At 45.1% G+C, this 22,246-nt stretch overlaps 1 protein-coding gene across 3 annotated transcripts in view; it reads left to right on the top strand.

The window, feature by feature from the left end:
- Kirrel1 (kirre like nephrin family adhesion molecule 1) overlaps nt 1-22,246 on the top strand; it is a 104,028-nt gene that overhangs the window by 68,642 nt on the left and 13,140 nt on the right. For 2 of the 3 annotated variants that reach the window (XM_008838745.3, XM_017799554.2), the window contains exons 2-4: nt 15,049-15,198; nt 17,004-17,153; nt 21,576-21,733. In XM_008838745.3, coding sequence (XP_008836967.1) covers nt 15,049-15,198; nt 17,004-17,153; nt 21,576-21,733 — 458 coding nt within the window. The remainder of the gene's footprint in view (nt 1-15,048; nt 15,199-17,003; nt 17,154-21,575; nt 21,734-22,246) is intronic. The other variant, XM_029566249.1, reaches the window with a different exon arrangement.

Below are 22,246 nucleotides of genomic sequence, written 5' to 3'. Positions count from 1 at the left end.
GTAGACCAGGCTGGCCTTGAACTCACAGAGATCCACCTGCCTCTACCTCCCAAGTGCTGGGACTAAAGGCATGTGCCACCACACCTGGTTTTATTTCTCATTAGTTTTTTTTTGTGTGTGTGTGTGTGTGTGTGCCCTTTTCTGTCGCTGTCTTCTCTCTTTCATACCAGTGTCACCTCAGATCCATTTATTTTTTTATTTCCTTACCTGACATTAAAATATTTCTTTTTCTTTGAGATAGTCTCATGTAGACTAGGCTGGCCTCAAACTTGCTATGTAACTGATGCTGGCCTTGAACTTTCAATCTTCCTTCCTCTACCCCCTCCCCCAAATGCTGGGATTACAGACATGCACCATTACACCAGGTTTTATGTGGTGCTGGGGATCAAACCTTAGGCTTCATTGCATGCAAGCATTCTACTAACTAAGCTACATCCTCAGCCCTCAAACAATTTTTTTATAATCTCTTCCAAGATATTTGCACCCCTCCTGCCATTGCCTTCTCTTTGTCTACTTTGCTTTGTTCCTTCACCCAGGGCTCTTCTGACTTTTTCCTTTGTCTTTGCACATGGAGAGGTTGCTTCACTGTTTTCTATCTCTGTTCTTTTCCTCATGTTGTGGGAAACCAAGACATGTGGCCCCTCAAACATTTGTTTCTTTGGGTTCGGGGAAGGCAGATGCAGTGCCTCCCTACCTACCTTCCTCAACTCCTGAACTGCCCCTTATCCTTTCTGCTTTCTCTGGCTTTGTCCTCATTTCTCCCTTCCTCTTCCCCTCCCCCTCTTTCTTCTTAGCCTGTTTCCTGTCTGAGCTAAGTCCTTGCTTGCCACCTGCATCTTCTCTTCCCTCCCTCCCTTTCCTTGCCCACTGGAGCCAGATGGATATTCATTTTTTTTCAGCAGAACCACCAATGAATCCTGTGTCTCCTTTCTGCTTCAGCTTGTCATACCTGTTACAGCCAACCCCACCTGAGTTCCTCATATCATATTTTCCATAAAACACTGTAAGAGTCTCCTGCCAGGCCAGATTTGCATAGAGCTGTAAGATCATGTCTGGCCCAGGTGTCTAGGGGCTGGAGGCCAAAATGGGGCAGATGGGAGTATTTCCAATCACACCTGCTAGCCTTTTTCATTTGAAGTACAATGTCCCTGTGAGTGGACCTATACCAGCAAATGGCCTCAGGGACCCAGGCTTGACTTTCCCCTTTCCTCTACTGACTCACTATGAGACTGTCAGAGGGTATATCAGGAATTCTAATGAGGCTTCCTTGTAGAGGATCAGCCTCTTCTCCTGGGATGGATACCCCATCTGGGTCCTTTGTGCCACTGTCCTACTGTCATAAACCCACTGTCTTAACTTCTCTTTTGCTGTGATAAAAACACTGACCAAAACCAACTTTGGGAGGAAAGAGTTTATTTGGCTTATGTCTCCTGGCCACAGTTCATCACTGAAGGAGTCCAAGGTAAGAATTCAGGGCAGCAACCTGGAGACAGGATCTGTAGCACATTCCATGGAGGAGTGCTGCTTACTGGCTTGCTCTCCTGACCCACACCCAGCCTGCTTTCTTTTACAATGGAGGATGACCTACTCAGGGGTGGCACCACCCACAATGGGCTTGGCCCTCCCACATCACCCAACAATCAAGAAAATGCCCCAAAGACAAGGCCACAGGCCAGTCCAATGGAGGCAATTCCCAGTTTGACACCTCTATGGAGGTGTGTCAAGTTGATAACTAAAGCATACCCACAGACCTCCCAGTACACACTGCTGTGGAGACAATGTCCAGGTATAGGACAGGCCCAGGTACACCAGCTGCCTTAAGTCTGAAGGTAACAGTGCTTGGGCTGAGTCATCAGGACTATCCTGAAGGTTTCGCTAAGACCTAGACAAACAAGATGCAGGGATGGAATTCTAGAACCTGGAGTCAGAAGACTCCTGGGGCCAAGTTGCTCAGCTCCTTCCTTTTACAGTTTAAAGAAGCTATAATCCAAAGGAGTGGTATAACCTCCCTGGAGTTACACAGGACTGGGGGCAGAGCCAAGACCAGATCTGTTAGTACATCTTGACTTTTGGTTCAGAGGCTTTCTGCCTCTCCCTGGAAGGGCTGTGTGGAGCGTGTCCCTTACCCCTACACCCCTCCTGGTATTTCAGAGTTCTGCTCCTGCCTCTTTGTGTGATTGATCTGCTGGCCGAGATCTGTAAACCTACTTTGCTGTCACAGTAAACACTAACCAGGCTCTGCAGTTTGCTCAAAAGCATAAAAATAAGCCAGATTGTGGCCACTTGTAAAATTCCATCTGGTTTCTGGAAAAAGTACCCTTTGGCTGTTCTCTTTGTCTTTCCCTTTAGAGATGGACATTGGAATGCTATGGTTGTGCAGGCTGTGGCAACTGGTTCTTCAGCCTGGGTTTGGGCTTCCTGGAATGAGAAGTACCTGAGAGGAGCAAGGTGATAAAGAAGGCATTTAAGGGCCCTAGAACCCATGTTCTTGTCTGTAAATGGAGAGGTGAAGCCAGAGCATTCTGTGTCCAGAAGTGCAGAGGCAGCACAGTCGTTAATATTTGGACATTAGACTGGAGATGAAGTTTGTTATTTGGGCTCTTCATTCTCTACCCCTAGTACTGGGGTAGACTCAACCATTCCTCTAAGCAAGCCAATAAGTTTTCTGACTCCCAGAGCCTTACACTCCTCTCACAGGAGAGGGCTATTACTCCTCAAGATACTTAAATTGATTTTGACATTTTAGGACTCCAGTCTGGACTCTACATAGGGTAAAATCAACAAACCCAGACATATTCTTCCTGCCCCATCAACTGAGTTATACAGCCTCTCTCCTGGAACTTCCAGTCTGAGAGTCTGCTTCAGTGTGCAACTGGCCAGCTTTCTGTTCTTTTCTTTCATCTGTCTGTATTCTGGTCAGCCTCACCATAGTCTCTGACCTTCCCTCCCTGCCTCTTTTCTCCTTCTTTCTTTCCTGATCCATTCTGGAGAAATGAATCCTTCTTTTCTCAGAGAATCTACTATGAAGGTCTCGACAGCTGTATTGAGAGATGGGGAAGGAAGTCCAGTCAGGGATGTTGAGCGTGAACATGTGAGAACAGGAGAAGGAGGGAGCACAGAGTGGAGCGATTCAGTTCCATCTGTAAGCTGTCAGTGTGAATCAAAGACTTCCCTTTGAACAGCAGCATGATCTGGAGTGGAGAGCTCAGAACTTCTCTGGCCCAGAGGGTTCCTTACTGCTTTTTGATAGATCCAGGGAGGCAGGCCTCAGCCTTGACCACCCTGCCCTTTCTTGCTGGTCAGCTCCCTGGCTTCCATGTCCTTGACCCCCACTCCTTCTAGTTCTGCTCTGGCAAGCTAGACCCTGGGAACATGACTGCCAGGGCATGTGTATCAGAAAATGGAGCAGACAGGTGCCCATGAGTACAAAAACCGATATGTACTTGCATGCAGGGGTGCAGAAGGATGTGGGCAGGACAGTGAGCACATGTGCTTGCTTGTTTCTGTTCATGTGTGATAATGAGAAGTGTATGACTATGTGAAGCTATAAACATGTCCATTCTATCATGGATTTAGAGACCAGTTCCTAGCTCTTAGTCAAAAAATGGTGTTTGAGGGCTAGGTATATAGTTAGTGGTAGAGCTCTGCCTACCATGCATGAGCCTAGTGACAGAAAAAGCAACAACAAAAGAGATTTGACCTCTCTGTCCTTGCCAGACTCAGTAGAAACAGGAGGTTGGAGATTTGTTCAAACACAAAGACTGGCCCGAGCCTCATCCCCAGATGGTGATAGAGGAGGGGCCTGTAGGACAGACATGGGTCATGAGGAAGGGGAAAGAATGACTAGGTAGAGGGATAGCATCAAAGGGAGGTATAATGGTCTTGGTATTAATGTCTGGGCTAGGAGGTCCCAGAAGACAGCACCCAGGCTACATAGATGGCATTCCATGGGGATTCAGGTTGCTGACTCTGACCCAACCTTACCATTTGTGTGACTGGAGAGAAGTTGCAGGTTGTTTCTCAGATAGCTGTGAGAGTACAATGAGTAGTAACTGCCCCAACCTCATTGGGTTGTGGTGTCCTAGTATTTGGTAAACAGTACCAGTAGGTATCTGAGCACAGTAGGAGGTAAGCTGGAGCTTAAGCTGGAGCTGTTTACTGAAACCACCTCTTCTGCTGGCAACCACTGATAGCTTAAAGACTGGTATTTTGCTTGTCATGCAAACTTCCTGGGCTCAGGATGGGTATTCTGCCCTTGGGTACCTCTCTCTTCCCTCCATGCAGGGACGTTTACATCAAGCTTCTCCTGTGTTAAGGGTGTCTTGCAAAACAAGTACTACATGCAGAACATGAGGCTTTGGCCAGCCACAGACCTGAGAACCACTCTCTAAGAGGTAAACAGGGTGGAGAGAAGTCCAGGCTGTAAAATGGAGGTCAGAAATGGCAGATGAGCAGAACTTAGGGGAACCAGTAGCTCTTTCTGAGGCTGAGGTCATGAATCCATTTCATTTATAAGATTGGATATTCTTAGATATTTCTAGAATGTGGCATAATACCAAGAGCAGCACTTATGGAGCTGGAAAACCTATTCATATCTCATCTCTGCCAGGGTGCTCCTTCAGCATCTTGGGCTATATTTCCCCTTTCTTTAAAATGTAGGTAATAACTGCCACTGTGTAACAGATTATAATGCTAGAAACAATGTTTGTAAAACATCAGTGTGGCACATAATCAGCATCTTATAATTGCGGATATTTATTATTATGGAGCCTTGCTGGGACTGACTAGACAAGAAGTAAATCAAAGGCATGTCTGTTCTCAGAGGCTCCCAGGACAGTGCGGGAAATAAAAACATGCATGGGTAACTTTTAATCCAAGGCAGGCTATAACCAGAAGCCCTGACAAAGCTGTGGGAGAATAAGAGAAGGAGCCACTCTGAGTTTGAGGAGCTTTGTATCATGAGGGTGGCAATAAAGGTTAACTTGAAGGGAAAGCATTTTCGGAGAAATGCAGTGGAGAGGGGTGATAGCCAAGCTCCTACCCCTCCTCAAGCCAGCAGGCAGCAGAGCTCTGAAATGTTCCCTGCTATATTCCACAGTCTGTCACCCTCTACTCCCCTCACCTCTCCAGCTTGGATTTCATCCACACCCAATCACCCAATTCACTGCTCCCCTGAGGGAAAATCCTGTCTGAGCCTCTTAGAAATCTCTGTGCAGGTGGGAAAGACAAAGGGCACTCAAACAGCAGATAACTCTCTGAAGAAAGGGCCAAGTAGACCTTGCTCCTGAAGCCTCCATACCTTCCTGCTACCTCTCTTAATTTTTTTCTTAGTTTCTAGCACTCTGCTTGCCTTCCTTTCTGCCTTGGCCTAGCCCTTTATGATTCCACTCACATCTTTGTCTTACGAGTCTTTCTAGGTTCATTGGATAGGCTGGTGCCTTTTCCACCTTTTCTGCCCTAGAGCTCCTCTACCTCAGTGTATATGTCTGTCTTTGTCTATTTCTCATCAACATTTGTACCTCTATCATCTTCCCCTCCCAGGTGTGTGTTCTGTGTGTGTGCGTGTGTCTGTGTGTCTGTGTGTGTGTGTGTAGCTGCATATGCTCTTGCCTTCACAATGGCTGTTTCAGCACATCTCTGATGGTGTTTGGAGACTGGAAAGGAGAAAAATCAAAGTGGAAATTCACATTAAAACACCATCAGAAGCATCTGACCCTAGAGGCTATTGATTTGACCTTGTAGCTGGAGGCTAGTCTGTGCTCACCTCTCTGTGACTAGACCTGTTCATCTTGGTTCCCCTCCCACCTGCCTCCAAGTCCTCTGCCTTGTTCTGTTTCCTGGGCATGGATGAGGCCATGAACACAGGCCCAGGCACAAGGATGGGACTCCAGTTTCTCTCTGAGTTCAGGGCAGGTTCTGCTAAGCTTGATTGGTGGCTGGTTGGGTATCCAGGACCTCCAAGGCATGCCACTTGCTGGGCCACATATTCTGGGTTATTGGCAGCTTCTTGCCCCTAAAGGACATACGGGGACCTCCTGTCTCTTTTTAAATAGGACTACCAAGGCATCTCCATCTTTTCTGCAGACAAGCTGCTATGCCTCCCACCTCCTTTCCAGGCATTCTCTTCCACTCTCTTATTTCCCCTTAATATCTACATCAGAACCTTCTAGATTGTCCCCTTTCCTCTCTACTTCACAGCTCCCTTTTCAGGGAGCTTCCCAGGACTGACTTCCAGTCCTGTTCTAACAGGGTTCCTTTTGCTGGAGGAAGCATTGCTACCTCTTTTTTATTTAATTTGTTTTTATTAAATTTTGTTGTATTTCATACAGAATATCTCAAGCAATGTGAATCATCTTTATAGCCCCATCCCCACCAGTACACTCCCATAGCCCCCACACTGGAACTCTGCCCTGGGTATTGAACACTTGAGTCAAGCCAGTGTTCCCAGACATTCCCCAGTGCAAGTCCATCCAGTTGTGCTCTAGTCAGATCCTGCTCATCTATCTATCCAAACAACTATCACTTTATTTTTTTAACAGAGCATAGGTGGGGTTTTTTTTTACAGAGGAGTGGTCCCCTCAACTTCTTGATGAGCATGGGAAGGAGGTGTGACTATACCTTGCTGACATAATGGTCAGAGTACACTTCTAGTTAACACTCCACCCTTTGCTCTAGCTCTTCCATTTTTTCCGCCGACCTCTTCTGCAAAAGTCTCTGAGCCTTAGAGGGGGTAATAGGTGTGGGATGATCTTCTTCCTATTTTGGGAAGGTACTGAACTTTCAGGTCTCTGCAGCATCAGTTTTTACTGGGCTGTTGGTCCATTTCACTGGGATTCCATCTACTATACAAATACAAACAGCAAGAAGCAAGAACATCTAAACAGCAGCTGCTATAATAACTTAAAGTATGAGTGTAAACACAAACACTTGAACAGTACTTTAGCAGGTGCATCACATCCATCTAACAAATCAATTGCAGTGGCTTCCCCACTGGGGCCTATATTCTCCTCTGCCACAGGGGGTTGGCCAGGTCTACAGTACCAGATGTGTGTTCCACCCCTAGGAGTGGGCATTATATCCAATCAAAAATTTGCTGGTTGTAAATATACTAGACACACCACTATTGCACCAGCAGGAACATCTTGTTTGGTATGTTGGTAGTGCAACACCTGGGATCTGGGCAGAATTATAGGAGACTATTCTCCCCCAGTCCTCTGCATATTGTCTTTTGGCAGAATGAAAGCAGGGAGTTTCCAGGTTAGTCTAAGCTTGATATCTCCCTCTCCTGCACTCACATCAAGCAGTTTCTTCAGCAATAGAGTTCTCTCCATCCAATTCTGGTGTACAACCAACATTTTTGGCAATGGCCTTTATTGTCTGGGGGGCCTCCAGGGCCCCTCAAGACAACAGTTCATAGGTGGGCAACCCACCTCTTGCACTGGGATTTTCATTTAACAACCATATTGCTTCTAGAATGGCTTTCTCCATCCCTGTAGGGTTCCTTATTTTTTATATATTTTATTTATTTTTTATATTTTTATGTGTACATGTGTATTGCCTGCATGTAGGTAAGTACACTTGTGTTGTGCAATGCCTGAGGAGGACAGAAGAGGCTGTTGGATCCCATGGAACTGGAGTTACAGACAGTTGTTAGCTGCCATGTGGGTGCTGGGATTCAAACCCAGGTCTTCTTCAAGAACAACCAGTGTTCTTAACTGCTGAGCCATCTCTCCAATCCCCCTTTTATTATTAAGAATCAGGAGAAATTTTTTTCCCTTTTAGTCCCATCATTCTTTTTACAGTCCTCCTTTTCCCCTCCCCTTTAACTACCCCCTTTTTACATATTTCTTCCTTAATAACACCTTATCCTACTATTCTTCTCTCTCAGGTTCCTTCTTTCCCTTTACCTCCCTGTTCCCTTCCATATTCTTGGTCCATGCAGTTGCATCAGGATATTTATCCACTTATAAGGATTTTGTGCTAGGATCCACAAATGAGAGAGAACATATATCTTTTGTTTTTCTGAGTCTGTGTTACTTCACTTAGTATAACAGTTTCTAGATCCATATATTCACCTGCAAATTTCATTATTTCATCTTTGCTGCTGAATAGAACTCCATTGTGTAAATGTACCACATTTTTGCTAACAACTCAACAGTTGAGGGGCACTTAAGTTGCTTCCATCTCTTAGCTATTGTGAAAAAACAGCAACAAACATGGTTGTACAAGTGTTTCTACAATAGGATGAGTCCTTTGGGTATATGCCAAGGAGTGGTATTTTAGTCGGGAGCTTTTGTATTACTGTTTCGATTTTCTTGTATGTTATGGGTTGGTTTAAACTGTTAATCTCTTCTTGGTTTATCTTTGGTGGTTCCCATGATTTTAGATATCCATCCATTTCTTTTCTTTTTGATTTTCAAATTTAATAGGGTATAGGTTTTTAAAATATTCCCTTGTAATATTCTGAATCTTTTGGGTATCTGCTGTGAAGTTTCTCCTTTCATCTCTGATTTTTTTTCTCTTTGGATTTGCTCTTTCTTTCTTCTGGTTAACTGGTCTAAGGGTCTGTCTACATTGTTTAGCTTTTCAAAGAACCAGCTCTTAGGTTGATTGGTTCTTTGTATTGTTTTCTTTGTTTTTATTTCATTAATTTCTGCTTTGATTTTTGTTATTTCTCTTCTTTTGCTGGGTGTGGGATCCATTTGTTCTTGCCTTTCCAGTGCCTTGAGTTTCAATGTTAGGTCATTTATTTGTGCTCTTTCTAATTTTTTAATGTAGGTACTTAGACCTATAAACTTCCCTCTTAGGACTGCTTTTAAAATGTCCCAGAAGTTTTGTTGTGTTGCATTGTCCTTTTCATTGAATTACAGGAATTCTTTTATCTTCCTTAATTTCTTCTTTCATCTACTAATCCTTTAAGAGTGAGTTGTTTACCATGAGTTCCTGCATTGACTAGGGCTTCTTCCAGTGTTGATTTTGGGCTTTATTGCATTGTGGTCTGATAGAATGCATGGTTTTATTTCAATTTTTTTTTCTTCTATTTGTTGAGGTTTGTTTTGTGCCCCAGTATGTGTTCAATTTTTGAAAAATTTCCTTGGGATGCTGAGTAGAAACTGTGTTCTTAGGTGTTTGGGTGGAATATTCAGAAGATGTCTCTTAGGTCCATTCAATGTATAGTATCATTTAATTCAGATGTCTCTCTGTTTATTCTTTTTTGATTGACCTGTCTAATGGAGACAGGGGGTTTTGAAGTCCCCTACTATTACTGAGTTGGGGTTAATTTGTGTCTTAAAGTCCTATAGTGTTGCTTTTATGAATTTGGGTGCACCAGAGTTTGGTTCAGTTCAGTATTGTAATATATTCTTGGTTAATTGTTCCTTTGACCAGAATGAAGTGACCCTGTTTATCTCTTCTGATTAGTTTTAGTTTGAAGTATATTTCTTCAGGAAATAGAATTTCAACCTCTGCTTGTTTCTTAGTGCCATTTGCTTGGAATACTCTTTTCCATCCTTTCACTTTAAGGTAGTACCTCTCTTTGAAGGTGAGATGGGTTTCTTGCAGACAACAAAAAGATGGATTTTGTTTCTTAATCCATTCAGCTAGTCTGGGTCTTCGACTGGGGAGTTCAGTCCATTGATATTTAAAATTATTTTTGAAAGATGTGTATTGGTTGCCATCATTTTGATTACTGTTTGCATGCTTTGTCTAATTTTGTGTTTCCACAATTATACTTTTATTTAGTTTCTTTCATTGCCTCTGGTTCCTCTCTCCATTTTTTGTATACTTCATGTATTCTTTGAAGGTCTGGTTTCATGGACATGTATTCTTTTAGGCTATTCATGTCATGGAAGATTTTTCTTTTCCCCTCAAATATAATAGACATTTTTGCTGGGTAAAGTATTCTGGGCTGGCATCTACTGTCATTTAGAACTGGAAATTCCTTGTTCCAGGTTCTTCTGGCTTTCATAATTTGCATTGATAGGTCAGCTGTAATTCTGATGGGCTTTCCTTTATATGTGACTTTTTCTTTTCTTTCTTTTTTTTTTTTCCTTTTGTTGCTTTCAGTATTCTCTCTTTATTCTGTATAGTTAGTGTTTTTACTGTGACATGCCATTGGGAGTTTCTTTTCTGGTCCTGTCTATTTGGTGTTCTATGTGCTTTTTGTATTTGTATGGGGACGTCTTCCCTTAATTTGGGGAAATTCTCTTCTACAATCCTGTCTAAGTTCTGGTCAATACCATTAACCTGAAATTTTTCTTTTTCCTCTGTGCCTATGATGTGTAGATTTCTTCTTTTCATGGTGTCCCACATCTCTTGATATTCCATTCCTGCATTTTAAAAAAAAAATTTCATTGTTTTTGCTTGAGTGGTCCAATTCTTCAACTTTATCCTCCTGTATTGATGTTCTGTTTTCCATTTCATTCATTCTAGCAGTGAAACTTTCCCCTGTTGTTTCAAGTTGGCTTATTGAGTTTTCCACTTCCTTCTTCATTTTGGCCTGAGTTTTCTTCAATGTTTCTTTCTTTTTTTTTTTTTTAATTTATTCAGCAGTTTATCCACATCTTCTTTTAGTTCTTTGATTTGTTTGTTTGTGTGTTCTTTATATTCATTGAATTCCTTAATCATGTTTATGATTATTCTTTTAAATTCTGTCTTAGTTGTTTCTAGGGGGTTCTCCTTGTTGAACTCTTCTACAGGACTGGTGGAGTTTGGTGGAGATGTAGTGTTTTGGCTTTCCATTTTATTTTTGTTGTGATTTTGGCATGTGAATTTCTTTTGTTGTTTGTGATTCTGGTATGAAAATCAAGTCTTCTTTTGTTAAGTTGAGGTTTGCTGCTGTTTGTGTTATTTGTATGCCTTAGTTGTTTTCTTATTGGGTTTGTAAAACTGGTTGGTCTAGGTTTCAGGTCTCTCAGATTTTATTTTGGAGGGGACTGATGGCTTCAGATCAGCTACCCCAGAGTGCCCACAAAAGCCCAAGACAGGCTCCAGGCAGGTACACCCAGACTTCTTCTAAAGTTTTGCCTTCTATTAGTGGGTACTCAGAGCACAATTTGGGAAGTTCCCTGAGTGGAGGCCCGATTTTGTGACTGTCAGCTGGTCTGCTGAATTCTCAGCCCCTATGCCAAAGGGACGCTAGAGCAGGTACTCTCAGGCTGTCTGCTAAGGCCCTCAGCCTTACCCTACCAGAGGGTAGAGGTCTGCCTTGGGGTGTGCATGGGGCCTCAGGTAATCCCAGTTAGGGAGTTGGGATGGCGAGATTTAGGGTAGCTCACCACCATGTGGAGGCTGGATCCAGGCACTATAAGGTGGTCTGATGAGTTCTCCACCCCTAGGCCCAAGGGAGGCTGGGTCAGGCACTCTCAGGGGTCTGCTAAGATCTCAGCTCCTACACCGATGGAGTCAGAACAGACCCTCTTGGTATGTGCTAAGGTCTTTGCACCTCCAACTCTTGCCTATCTCTGTCCCTTCCAGTGAGGTCAACCCCACTTGGATGGGAGGGGCAGTATCCTGCCTTTTGTTCCTGCAGAGGTTTCACAAGGCTGGACTTGTGTATTTGTTCTTCACATTTCTCCCATTATCCAACTTACTCAGAACACTCTTCTGTGCTTTTCAGTCAAGCCTTGTCCCACCACTCAGCCCCGATGTGCCAGCTCTATCTGCAGGATTTCTGTCAGAGCTTGTGTCCATGTTTTTGTTGTCAAGAGATGGAAGGCAGCTTGCTGGTGGAGGTGTCTGCCCTATATGTTCCACTGGAATGGAATCTCTCTCACAGGGGGAAGAGAAGTAGGGGACTCTCTCCTCCTTCTGGATCTCCTGGAATCTGTGGTTATATTATGGTGTGGGAAGCAGTGTTTGCTCCTGGTTAAGTGTGCCAGCTCTGTCAGCTCTGGATCTGCAGGAGGCCAGGAAGATAGAAACAAGGTCCTTCTCTCTGTTTTGTGAGTGGCTCCCCAACTCTGCAGGCCTCTCTTCCCATCCTGTCTCTACTGAGGAAAATGAGGCTCATTCCTATTCTAGGGACAAGCATTAGCAGGTGCTGAGATCTTGGGGGAGCCTGGGTCAGGTGAACAGCCATCATTATTAATTCAACCATTGCCCTCATTATTATTCAAATTTATTCACATCCTTGCGCATTTCTCTAGTGCAGCTCTGTGCTGCAAACTCTCTGTACTCCTGTTTCTCCTTCTCAAGGCCCCCAGAGTCCAAGTCAAGGGCTTGTAATAGGGGTAGCCTGTGAGTTTGGATCAGAGTCAGGATTCATATTCATAGCTTTCCAACATGAATCCTGAGACCTGGCCTCTTATTGACACCTCCAGAGGACAGTGGGCAACTGGCTGCTTGTGTACTTGTACCAAGGCAATGACCCTGCAGTAGGATGGCAGTGGGATACACCTGGAGTCGGGAGACAAATATCTTGCTGGAGTGAGGTGCAGGTGACCCTGGCCTGTCAGTTCCTTATCTGGGCCTCCACTTGCTCACTGTAAGATGACAAATCTGGACTAGACTGCCAAAGAATGTTTTTGCTCAGATACTTGGAGAATGGGCTTAGAAGACTAAAAAGATTTTTATGGTCCTTCTGCTGCTCTTCCTGGCTGCTTAGTTAGCTGGCCAAGTTACCTCTAAACATCATTTTCTTCCCTGGCAGACTATGGAATGATTGCACCTTCTTCCTGAACTACTGTGAGGTCAAATGTCGGTGAGGTGGATATCAGGACAGTCACAGTACTGTACATAAACTACTAGAGAGTAGCTATGATCATTATTTACCCCTGAGAGGTTAGACAACTAGAGGTAGACATTGGAGAGATTTCCAAGACCCTAAGGATGTGATAAAAGCATGGCATCTGCTTTTCTGGGGATTTTGACATAAAATTACTCTTGGTTAGGACTAACTGAAGCAAAGTATCCTGGAAGCAGAATGGAAGTAATACCTGTTAGAGTCCAAAGAAATGAAGAAATGAAGGGGTCTCACGATGTGAATTCATGGGAAGGCACCTACATTCTGTGCAAAAGTTAACAGACAGTATGCAGAGTCCCAAACAGCACTGCGGCGGGCATTCGAGAGAGTCCAGATGCCCTGGGTGGTACTCAAGTTGGCTTGTAATTAGGGAAAGCTATGAGTCTAACCTCACCAAGTCTTATTCTCTAAACTCTGTATAAGCCAGATGTAGGTTACCCCTCATGCCCTTGCACAGGCCTGTGAAAGATACTGCTTTCCCCTCCTCTCTGAGAATTGAAATAATCACTTGGGAATCCTTCCATAACTTAAATGCATAGTCTCAGAGCCGACCTATTGACTTCTCACTTCTGCTATTGTAAGGACCACACTGCTTTGGCTACTTCTCCCAGTCCATACCCAACTTTTGAGTCTGGACTATGTCATCATGTCCCAAGCCACGTCATTACTTGGCATAAGGCTTGACTGCAAGTCACAGAAGAGTGTTCTGAATAAGTTGGATAATGGGTGAAATGGGAGGAGCAAATACCCAAGTTCAGCCTTGTGAAACCTCTGCAGGAACAAAAGGCAGGATACTGTCCTTCCCATTCAAGTGAGGCTGGCCATATTAGCAGAGGCAGAGATAGGCAAGAGGTGGAGGTACTCCCTCCAGCAAAAGTAACCCCGTTAGAACAGGACTGGAAGTCAGTCCTGAGAGGGCTTACTGAAAGGAAAATGTGGGGCAAATTTGGAACAAAGGGAGGAACAGAGCCTGAGGAGAGAAAAGAAAGGAAAGGGTAAGATTAGGATGTCATGTTTGAGCTGTCACTGACTGGTAGAGTGCTTCCTGAAAATACCCTTGGTTTAATCCACTGAGCTGAAAGTGGGGAGAACCTCTGCACTGGAGGAGAGGGAGGTCTTGAAATTGGGGGGGGGGTGAATTGGGAAGCTGGGTTTAGAAGGGATTGGATTAGGAAGTTGTAGCCTCTCTCTGCAAACTCTGAGAGCTAGAAGAATAGAAGAATAAGGATCTTAAACTTTGAGGAGAGCTAATTTTGATTACCCAGCGCGACCTATTAGAAATGTGGCAAGAAAGCCCCACACTTAGCCCTTTGCTGAACCCTCGTCATTCTCTCTTCTTCCCTGTACCCCTGCAAAGGAAGTTGATGCCCATAGCTCCTGTGCTGCATTCAGTGTACAGGCCTGCCTCACCACTGGGGCCTACCAGTGATGGAGCAAGGCAGTGAGTGGGAGCAATAGGGGAGAAGAAACCCGCAATCCAATTCCCTGCTCCATTTAGGCTCCACAATTAAAGACAATTACTCTGCAGTTCTCTAATCAAATCCTCCCAGCCAAGCTGCCAGCCAGGCAGCCATGTGTAGCTCCTGGAGCCAGTGGGAGAGTGGAACAAAGTCCCACACTGTCTCAGCTCCCATGGTACAGAAGGCTGTGTGCATGCAAGTTCATCGGGGTGTACATCCCTGTGCCTTAATCCTTGGGTCAAGGATTAACACATGGAACAGGGTCAGTGTTCTGAAAACTCGCTACGGGGTTCTTTGGCTTTGGAAGTATTATCACCTAGGAAGCCTCTATGCACACAGATAAATGGATTGGACATGCTTCCCCGCAGTCTATACTTGTGCATTTACTAGAGGCATACCTGCAATTGTATTTGGTGAAGTGCACAGATATTGGCTCACACTGCATCACCACAAACCTGAGTGTCTAGGGGAAGGCAATAGATACTGGTGGGGTTACAGAACAGCCCAGGACCTGGGCAGCAAGCGTTTGAACTCTAACCCCAGTCCTGCTGTTAACTCACCGAGTGGTGGTTAATTAAGTGCTCCTCCCTGAACTTCAGTGTTCAAAATGTGAGGGCTGGGCCAGCTCCAATTGTAAACTTTTAGGTAAAGCCAAACCATTTCTATGCCCGCTAAGTCCTCCAGCACCTGAGACCCAGAACAGGAGAGTGAAGAAAGGGGAACATGTGACATCTTTGGAGTATGAGGAGGACGGCTTGGCTTGGATTGCAGGATGGAAGTGGGATCCTAAGAAGTGGAGCCCTCCTCACTCATCTCCTTACACACTGTTGACTTTGGCTTTGCCAGGGACCCAGACCCGCTTCAGCCAGGAACCAGCTGATCAGACTGTGGTGGCTGGACAGAGGGCTGTGCTCCCCTGTGTGCTCCTCAACTACTCTGGGATTGTTCAATGGACCAAGGATGGGCTGGCCTTGGGTATGGGCCAGGGCCTCAAAGGTGAGTGGTGGGCTAGGACTGTACCTGTAGTGGATTGCTAGCCTATCATGTGCAAGGCCCTAGCACTGAAAACAAAACAAAATAAAATAAACAAACAAAAAAAAGAGAAGAAAAGAAAAAGGGTGAATCAGACTGCTGCTAAACCGCCCAGCACACAGACATCCTGTGCTCTACTATCAATTAGGGTTCCTAGATGTGCCAACCCTTACTTTCCTGTGTTCTGGCTCCTCCCTTCCTCTCCTGGGGGTCTATTTCTTTCACACCTTTATTGAACTGGCTCAAGACAGGCAATGTGCAGTCTGGGGATGAAGGGAAATAGACCTTTGCCTAGAGAGCTTTAAACAGGTGGGGAGACACCACCACCACTGGGTGCTACAGACAAGCAGGCCAAGGAGGAGGTACTAGTTTGGAACAGGCCAGCACTCACTAGTTTGGAACAGGCCAGCACACACAGGTGGTGAATTCAAGTACTATGTCTCTCAAATGATTCATGCTTCTCTTTTCTCCCTGCATAGTCCATGTCTGGTTAGAGACTAAAAATTAATTTTGACATCAGCCTAAGTACTTTCTTTTTTATTTATTCTACAAGCATCTGTTAAGCACAGGCTATGTATCCAGTGCTAAAGAAAACATAAAGATGCAGTCAGAAACAAAAACTAAAAATGCCGAAAAATAAAATGAAATAAATAATCTCCTGTATTCCAAAGCAAACACAGAGATCTTTGGAAGCTCTTCTTGGCAGAGTAGGTGGGGTCAGGATACCAGACTTTCATTCTGCCTCTGCCATTGCCTCACTGCATAACCTGAAGAAAGCCACTTTCCTTTGCTCTCTGGGCCTTGGCTAGCTGATTTGTGAAGTAGGTTGAATAGTCATAGTTTGTCTGCCTTGAAAGTGTACCCTTGTTTTTAACACCAAATGAGAAAATGTGCTTTCTGAAGGTACACAAGTGCTGGATTAATATGAGTAAGTGGGGACTATACATTTCTAGCCTTATTATTTTTGAGGGTGGTGAGATTATTTGCTGTGGGTTCCATGTTTTACTACAGTGGGGGAAATCTGCATGGAACAATCTATAAAGAAAAGAGGTGGGTCTGGTGAATCTATTAATGATAGAGGGAAAAACTGGGAGAGACTGAGATCAATAGATACAGAGCAAGAAGAATCCATAGCCTCTGAATAGAGAAAGACAGTGGGAGACAGGTGGGCAGGGATGTGGTGGAGGGTGAGAGCCTATAGAGCAAGGGATGGAGAGGCCCACCGCTTCAGCTACTTCTTTAAAAGAAAACAGAACTCTCACTTAAGGGGCTTCTTTGAGGATCCAGCAAACCCTGTCTTATTCCCTTTCCATGGTGAATGGGGACAAGGCCTCGTGAGCACCTATAAGTGCCTCAGTAAGCTCATGTCTGCTGCAGTGTCTTATATTCACCAGCACCTACACACTCACTTCTCTCTACTTTCCTCCTTGCTGAATGCTTTTCTCCCCATTCTTCTTCCTCTGTATCATTATGAGAGCCACTTGTCTGCAAAGAACTTTGGAGATTTCAACTGCTTATGGTCATCTTTCACTTCTGTTCCTCCCCTACTGCTTTATGGTTCCAATATTATGGAGTCTTTGTCTGGGAATACACAGTCTCACTGCCAGTGATGCCCAGCAAAGGGCAAAGGGAGGAGAGCTGACCTGGAATGGATGTGGGTTCTGATTTGGGGAGGATCTAGGTAGATAATGAGTCCTGGGTGGGGGACAGGGTGGTTCTGGTCTAAAGGCTGGGCCTCACTCTGGATCTTCTCCTTTCTATTTCTTCAGCCTGGCCACGGTACCGGGTTGTGGGCTCTGCGGATGCTGGACAGTACAACTTGGAGATAACAGATGCTGAACTCTCTGATGATGCTTCCTATGAGTGCCAGGCTACAGAAGCTGCCCTGCGCTCCCGGCGTGCCAAACTCACCGTGCTCAGTAATGATTCCCAGGCTCTGTCTCCATCCCCCACCCCTCTCTAAGTCCCTGTTTAATGTCCAAGCTTTTCCCTCTGTTTCCAGCCTCATTCTTTTCCCATCTATCCCTACTCTGGTTTACTCTCACCAACTCCTTACTCAGATTTCTTAAAAAACTAAGTTCATGGAGCTGGAAAGAAGTCGTGGCAGTCCTTGCTGCTCTTGCAGGGGTTCTCTGCACCTGCATCTGGCAGGTAACAATTGTCTGTAACTCTAGTTCCAGGGAATCTAACATGCTTTTCTTCTGGTCTCTACAGGTCCCTGCACACATGTGGTGCACATACAGACAAACAAACATACACACATGCACTTTAAAAAGATGTAAATTACACTTAAGAAAAAAAATAAGATTGTGTGCAGGTGAAGAGAGAGGCCTTTGCTGGGTAATGTGACCTGTGTGTGTCTGGTATCTTTTGCTCCAGCCTCTACTTAGATTACCTCAAAGACCCAGGCCTATCTTGGAATATATAGCATGGAGATGGAGTACTCTGCACTGGGAAGGAGAAATGCAGGTGATGGAATCCTAGCCCCTACCTTTCCTGGCTCATCTAGCAGTCAGGTTTGCTATTTTTGGAACTTTCTCTGTTCCTTTCCACCTCTCTGCACCTCCTGAGGCCCGAACACTGTCCTTAATCCTGCTCATCCCATCCTGCATAGCTGTTCCTTCTTCTCTCAGCACCTGCCCCTCTTCTTAGATTATATCCTGGGGCCTTGAGAAACAGGGGAGCAGGGCCAGAAGAAATAGGGGGCTAGACCCAGGAGGGAAGTTTGCGTCCAATTATAGTGGTCAGGAAGATTATCTGTTGAAAGCTTCAGGTAGTAACCCACAGGGGGACAGAGTAGATGCCCCTCTTTGGCCACCTTAAGCCATTTGCATAATAAGAGGACTATCCTCTACAGAGAATAGATGGAAATTCAGCCCTGCTCCATCTCTTGGTGTTCATTTTAAGATTTTCTCTCCTCAGTGATCTCTAGGTGCCTCTGCTTCTGTTCTGTTTTCTGTCTCTGGATGCTTCTGCCTGTGACTCTCTCTTCCCTTTTGTTATTGACTCTGCTACTTTCTCTTTCCTGCCTCTGTTTCACCTACCTACCCCATTTCCTCTCTTTGTCCTCCCCCCAAGAGGGGGTCATTGAAATGGTGAGTAAGAAAAGAGGAGCTGAGATTAGTGTAGGTAGCCAGGCCTGGAGGTGCACACCTTTAATCTCAGCATTTGGGAGGCAGAGGCAGATGCAGGTGGATCTCTGTGAGATCCAGGCCAGCCTGGTCTACATAGTGAGTTCCAGGCTAGCTGAGGCTACAGGGAGACCCTGTTTCTAAAACACACACACACATACACACACACACACACACACACACACACACACACACATACACACACACACACACACACACAAAAATAGTGTGTAGGTGAATGAGGCAGAGCTAGGTGAATAAGGGTCTGGCCTGCAGAGTTGAGCAGGGTGACTTGAGTGGATGAGAGGAACAAGAGCTGAAAGGGAGGTAGGGACAATTAGACTAACTACATTTCTCCTCTCTTCCCTTCCCCTTCCCTCTTGAGCCCTAAGACACCCCACCATCTGCACCTCATGTAAGTAGTAAGAAGGTAATATTCCTGCATTGTTCCTGCTTACCTGCCTACCTGAAGTCCTGGTTCTAGGCAGTCTGGGGCCAGAGATTTGGTAGGACAGAAATGAGGAGTGGCCTGTGCCTAGGCCTTGGGATTTGCCTTCCTATGCACACCGACTTCATGAACTCAGCTCATCCCCAGCCAACCCTCCCTGATCCCTACCTCCCCAGGCCAGTCTTCTTCATAGAATGACATCTTTCCCTATTCCCCATGGCTAACTTTGAGAGGAGGCCTTAGATCCCTAGCAGATGAAGGCCCAGACATAGGATAGATCTACAGATATACAGCTCCTTGTCTACAACAATCAGAGAGTGGCAGGATGAGTGTGGTCCTGGGCCCGTTGTATACTAATCAGTCACCTAACTCCCTCTCCTGTCTCTAAGCACATGCAGAACCTCTCTAAGCTCAGTCCTTCTCTGGAAATTGGGGTTCATAAAATTCCCATGAAAGGATTAATGAGGTATAGCTTGTGGCAAAGATTAAATGAAATCATATATACAAGGTATTTTAGCTGACACAAGGTACCACTGGGTGAATTGTAGAAATTATTGTCAATTGTTTTATAGTTTACAGTTTGCTTCAAAGACTTTGAAATATTCTAGAGAAATGTGGGTGGTGGCAGAGGTGACAGATGGATAGTTTTTGCCTGAACAAAGGGAAAAGAAACATAAGGGGAGGACAAATGGGAGGAAGTACTCTGTGTGGCTGCCAGCTGCCATAGCTTTGGTCTCTTCATAGCAGGGTCCCACTATGCCTGGGTATGTAGGGACTCAGTTCATAAGTGGTATGAAGATATGACCACAGAGGACCAAGCAGCCCAAGGGATCCTTCCCCATTTCTCTGCTTCTCAAGTTACTCTCACCTCCATCTACAAATCTGCCCCATCTCTGGCACTGGATACACTGAGAAACAAGGAGGAGGATAAGGAGGCAGAATTGAAAGGATAAGTGGTTGGGCAGAAGCCAGAGCCGCTGCTAGTTCTCATCATTGTAAAGTTAGCACATTTTACATCACAAGTGCCCCGTATGTTGCACTTTCTATATGGCACCTAACACAGACCAGTGAAGAAGGGGCTTTTTTAGGTCTTTAAGGAAGAAACAGACTCAGTCAGTCAAGACCACATGATGGTAAAGAAAAATGCCAGGTTTGAAACCAGGCAGGCGATTCTAAATTCCATTCCTTCTCCACTCTACCACTCAACATGCAAGAGTTGAATAGAAAGGTGTGTCAGCTACTGGAAGTCCAGCACAGAGATCTTCATTTTACACATACCAGTATAGCTCTGACCTCCTCCAGCTCCATGAAGTCCCTGAGGTCTCCTCCCAAGGGTCCCCTCGAAAGTTTCTCAGCTTTCCTTATCTTTCTCAGAAAGAGGCAAACAAAATCCTTTCTCACTTCTGCTAGTGAACACTGAGTGGGCCTAGATGATTATTATCAGAATCTTTCTGCCTTTATCCCATCAATGGCAATTGATTTAGCCAATAGCCCCTAAGGACTCACTGTTCACCAAGTTCTGACTAGACATTGGGATTTAAGAATAGAGCTGGCTATACTGGAACATATCTCTAATTCCCACACTTGGGAGGTGAAGGCAGAGGATCATGAATTAAATGCCATCCTAGACTATGTGGAGAGACTATGTCTGAAGAGGAAGAAGAAGAAGAGGAAGAGGAGGAGGAAGAGAGGAAGCAGAAGAAGAGGAGGAGGAGGGAGGAGGAGGAAGGGGAGCAAGGATGAGGACGAGGACGAGGAAAAGAAAGAACTCCCTGACCTCAGAAACTTAGAACCCTTGCCCTTAAAGAACTTGGAGTCTGGTTCACCTTAGTATTTAGAAGCCTGGAGACAATGGTGTAGGAAAATCACCCTATTTCTAAGACCAGACATAATCAATTCAATTTCTTAAGGACTTCGTAAAGGCCTGTCTTATCCACGTACTGGGCACTAAAGACTATGCATAAATATTAGTGATTCCTGGCTGTTTTGCCAAGGGGTAAGAGTTTCTGTTAAGGCAGAGAAAGATAATCATCAAACATAACCATGGGGCAGGCAACACTAAGAGCTGAGACTGCTTGCTGCAAGTGGACACGGGAAGCTTTCTGCATCCCCTGGGATTTGACCAGGATTGTCCACAGCAGCTCTGAGAGAAGGGCATGCTCCATGGAGAGAACAGCAAAAGCAAGGAGGTAAGGGTGTGCAGAGCTTGGGGTGAGGATCCCTGAAATAAGAGGCCAAAGGGCTTTAAAATCATGCCATAGATGACTGTATTCACTGAAAGTGTCTGAACAGGGGAGTAGCACTGTACCTGAATCTTAACTGCTAAGGAGAAAATAACCTGTGTAATAAATGGCATTGCTGAAAGAAGGCTCCCCATCTGGGTGTCCCAGGCAGAGGGGATAAGATGTAAGAAGCCCTGTGAAAGAGTGCTTCGCACTCTTCTCCAGGTTGTGATCTGTAGTCAAGACCTTCAGACAGTTCAGTTCAGTCCTTTCCTCCAACTGAAGTAGATATCCTTGAGCAATAGTGGGAAGTACGGTCCCAGACTGTAATAGTGAGTATGAAAGAATAACCTGTAGGCTGGGAAATCTTGTGTCTGAAGACTTTGGATGAAGTCATCATGTGAGAAACAGATAGTGATTTTAAGTTGGGCCAAGGTGGCACTGCCCGGCCTAGAGGGGTGCACACAGATGTAGGAACACCTCCATAGCAGAGACTCCTATGGGCTGCATTCTGGACTGATGTTGTTGTCTTCCCCTCAGTTCCCCCAGAGGACACTAGAATTGATGGAGGTCCAGTGATTCTGCTGCAAGCAGGCACTCCCCACAACCTCACATGCCGAGCTCTCAATGCCAAGCCTGCTGCCACCATCATCTGGTTCCGGGATGGGACACAACAAGAGGGGGCTGTGACTAGCACGGTGAGAACCTTCCCACTCCCCTGGCCCCTGTTAGGCCCAACCACACGCAGGTCACCTTTCTTTTCCCAGAGGGATCTGACTACACACAGGGGCAACACAGGCCTTTCGTAAGTCATCTGACCCAATTCTTTAATCCTACAGTTGGGAAGACTGAGGCCCAGAGAAGATAAATGGGCTTCCAGGTTCACTGTGCCATTCCATAACTAAGTAGAAGTGAATAATAATAGTAATAATAATAATAATAGCTGCCATTAATTGAGCACTTCAATTGGATGCTAGGTACTGTGCATGATGAACACTTTATGGGCAATTTCTCTTAAACTTCACAAGAGTCCCATAAAGTAGATGCTGCTTCCAACTTACAAAGGAGGAAACTGATGGTCAGAGAATTGCGTGTCTAGCCCAAGGTTATACAACTGATAAGCAGCAGAACTGTATCTGAGTCTGACTGCTGTATCTCCATTGATCCATTCTACCATCTTCCTTCAGCATTAAGTTGGCACATTACTCTAG

Source organism: Nannospalax galili, unplaced genomic scaffold, assembly GCF_000622305.1.
Source record: "Nannospalax galili isolate Female #2095 unplaced genomic scaffold, S.galili_v1.0 scaffold1079, whole genome shotgun sequence".
Taxonomy (NCBI): domain Eukaryota; kingdom Metazoa; phylum Chordata; class Mammalia; order Rodentia; family Spalacidae; genus Nannospalax; species Nannospalax galili.
Note: the sequence above shows the minus strand (reverse complement) of the source record. Positions and strands in the feature narration are given on the sequence as shown.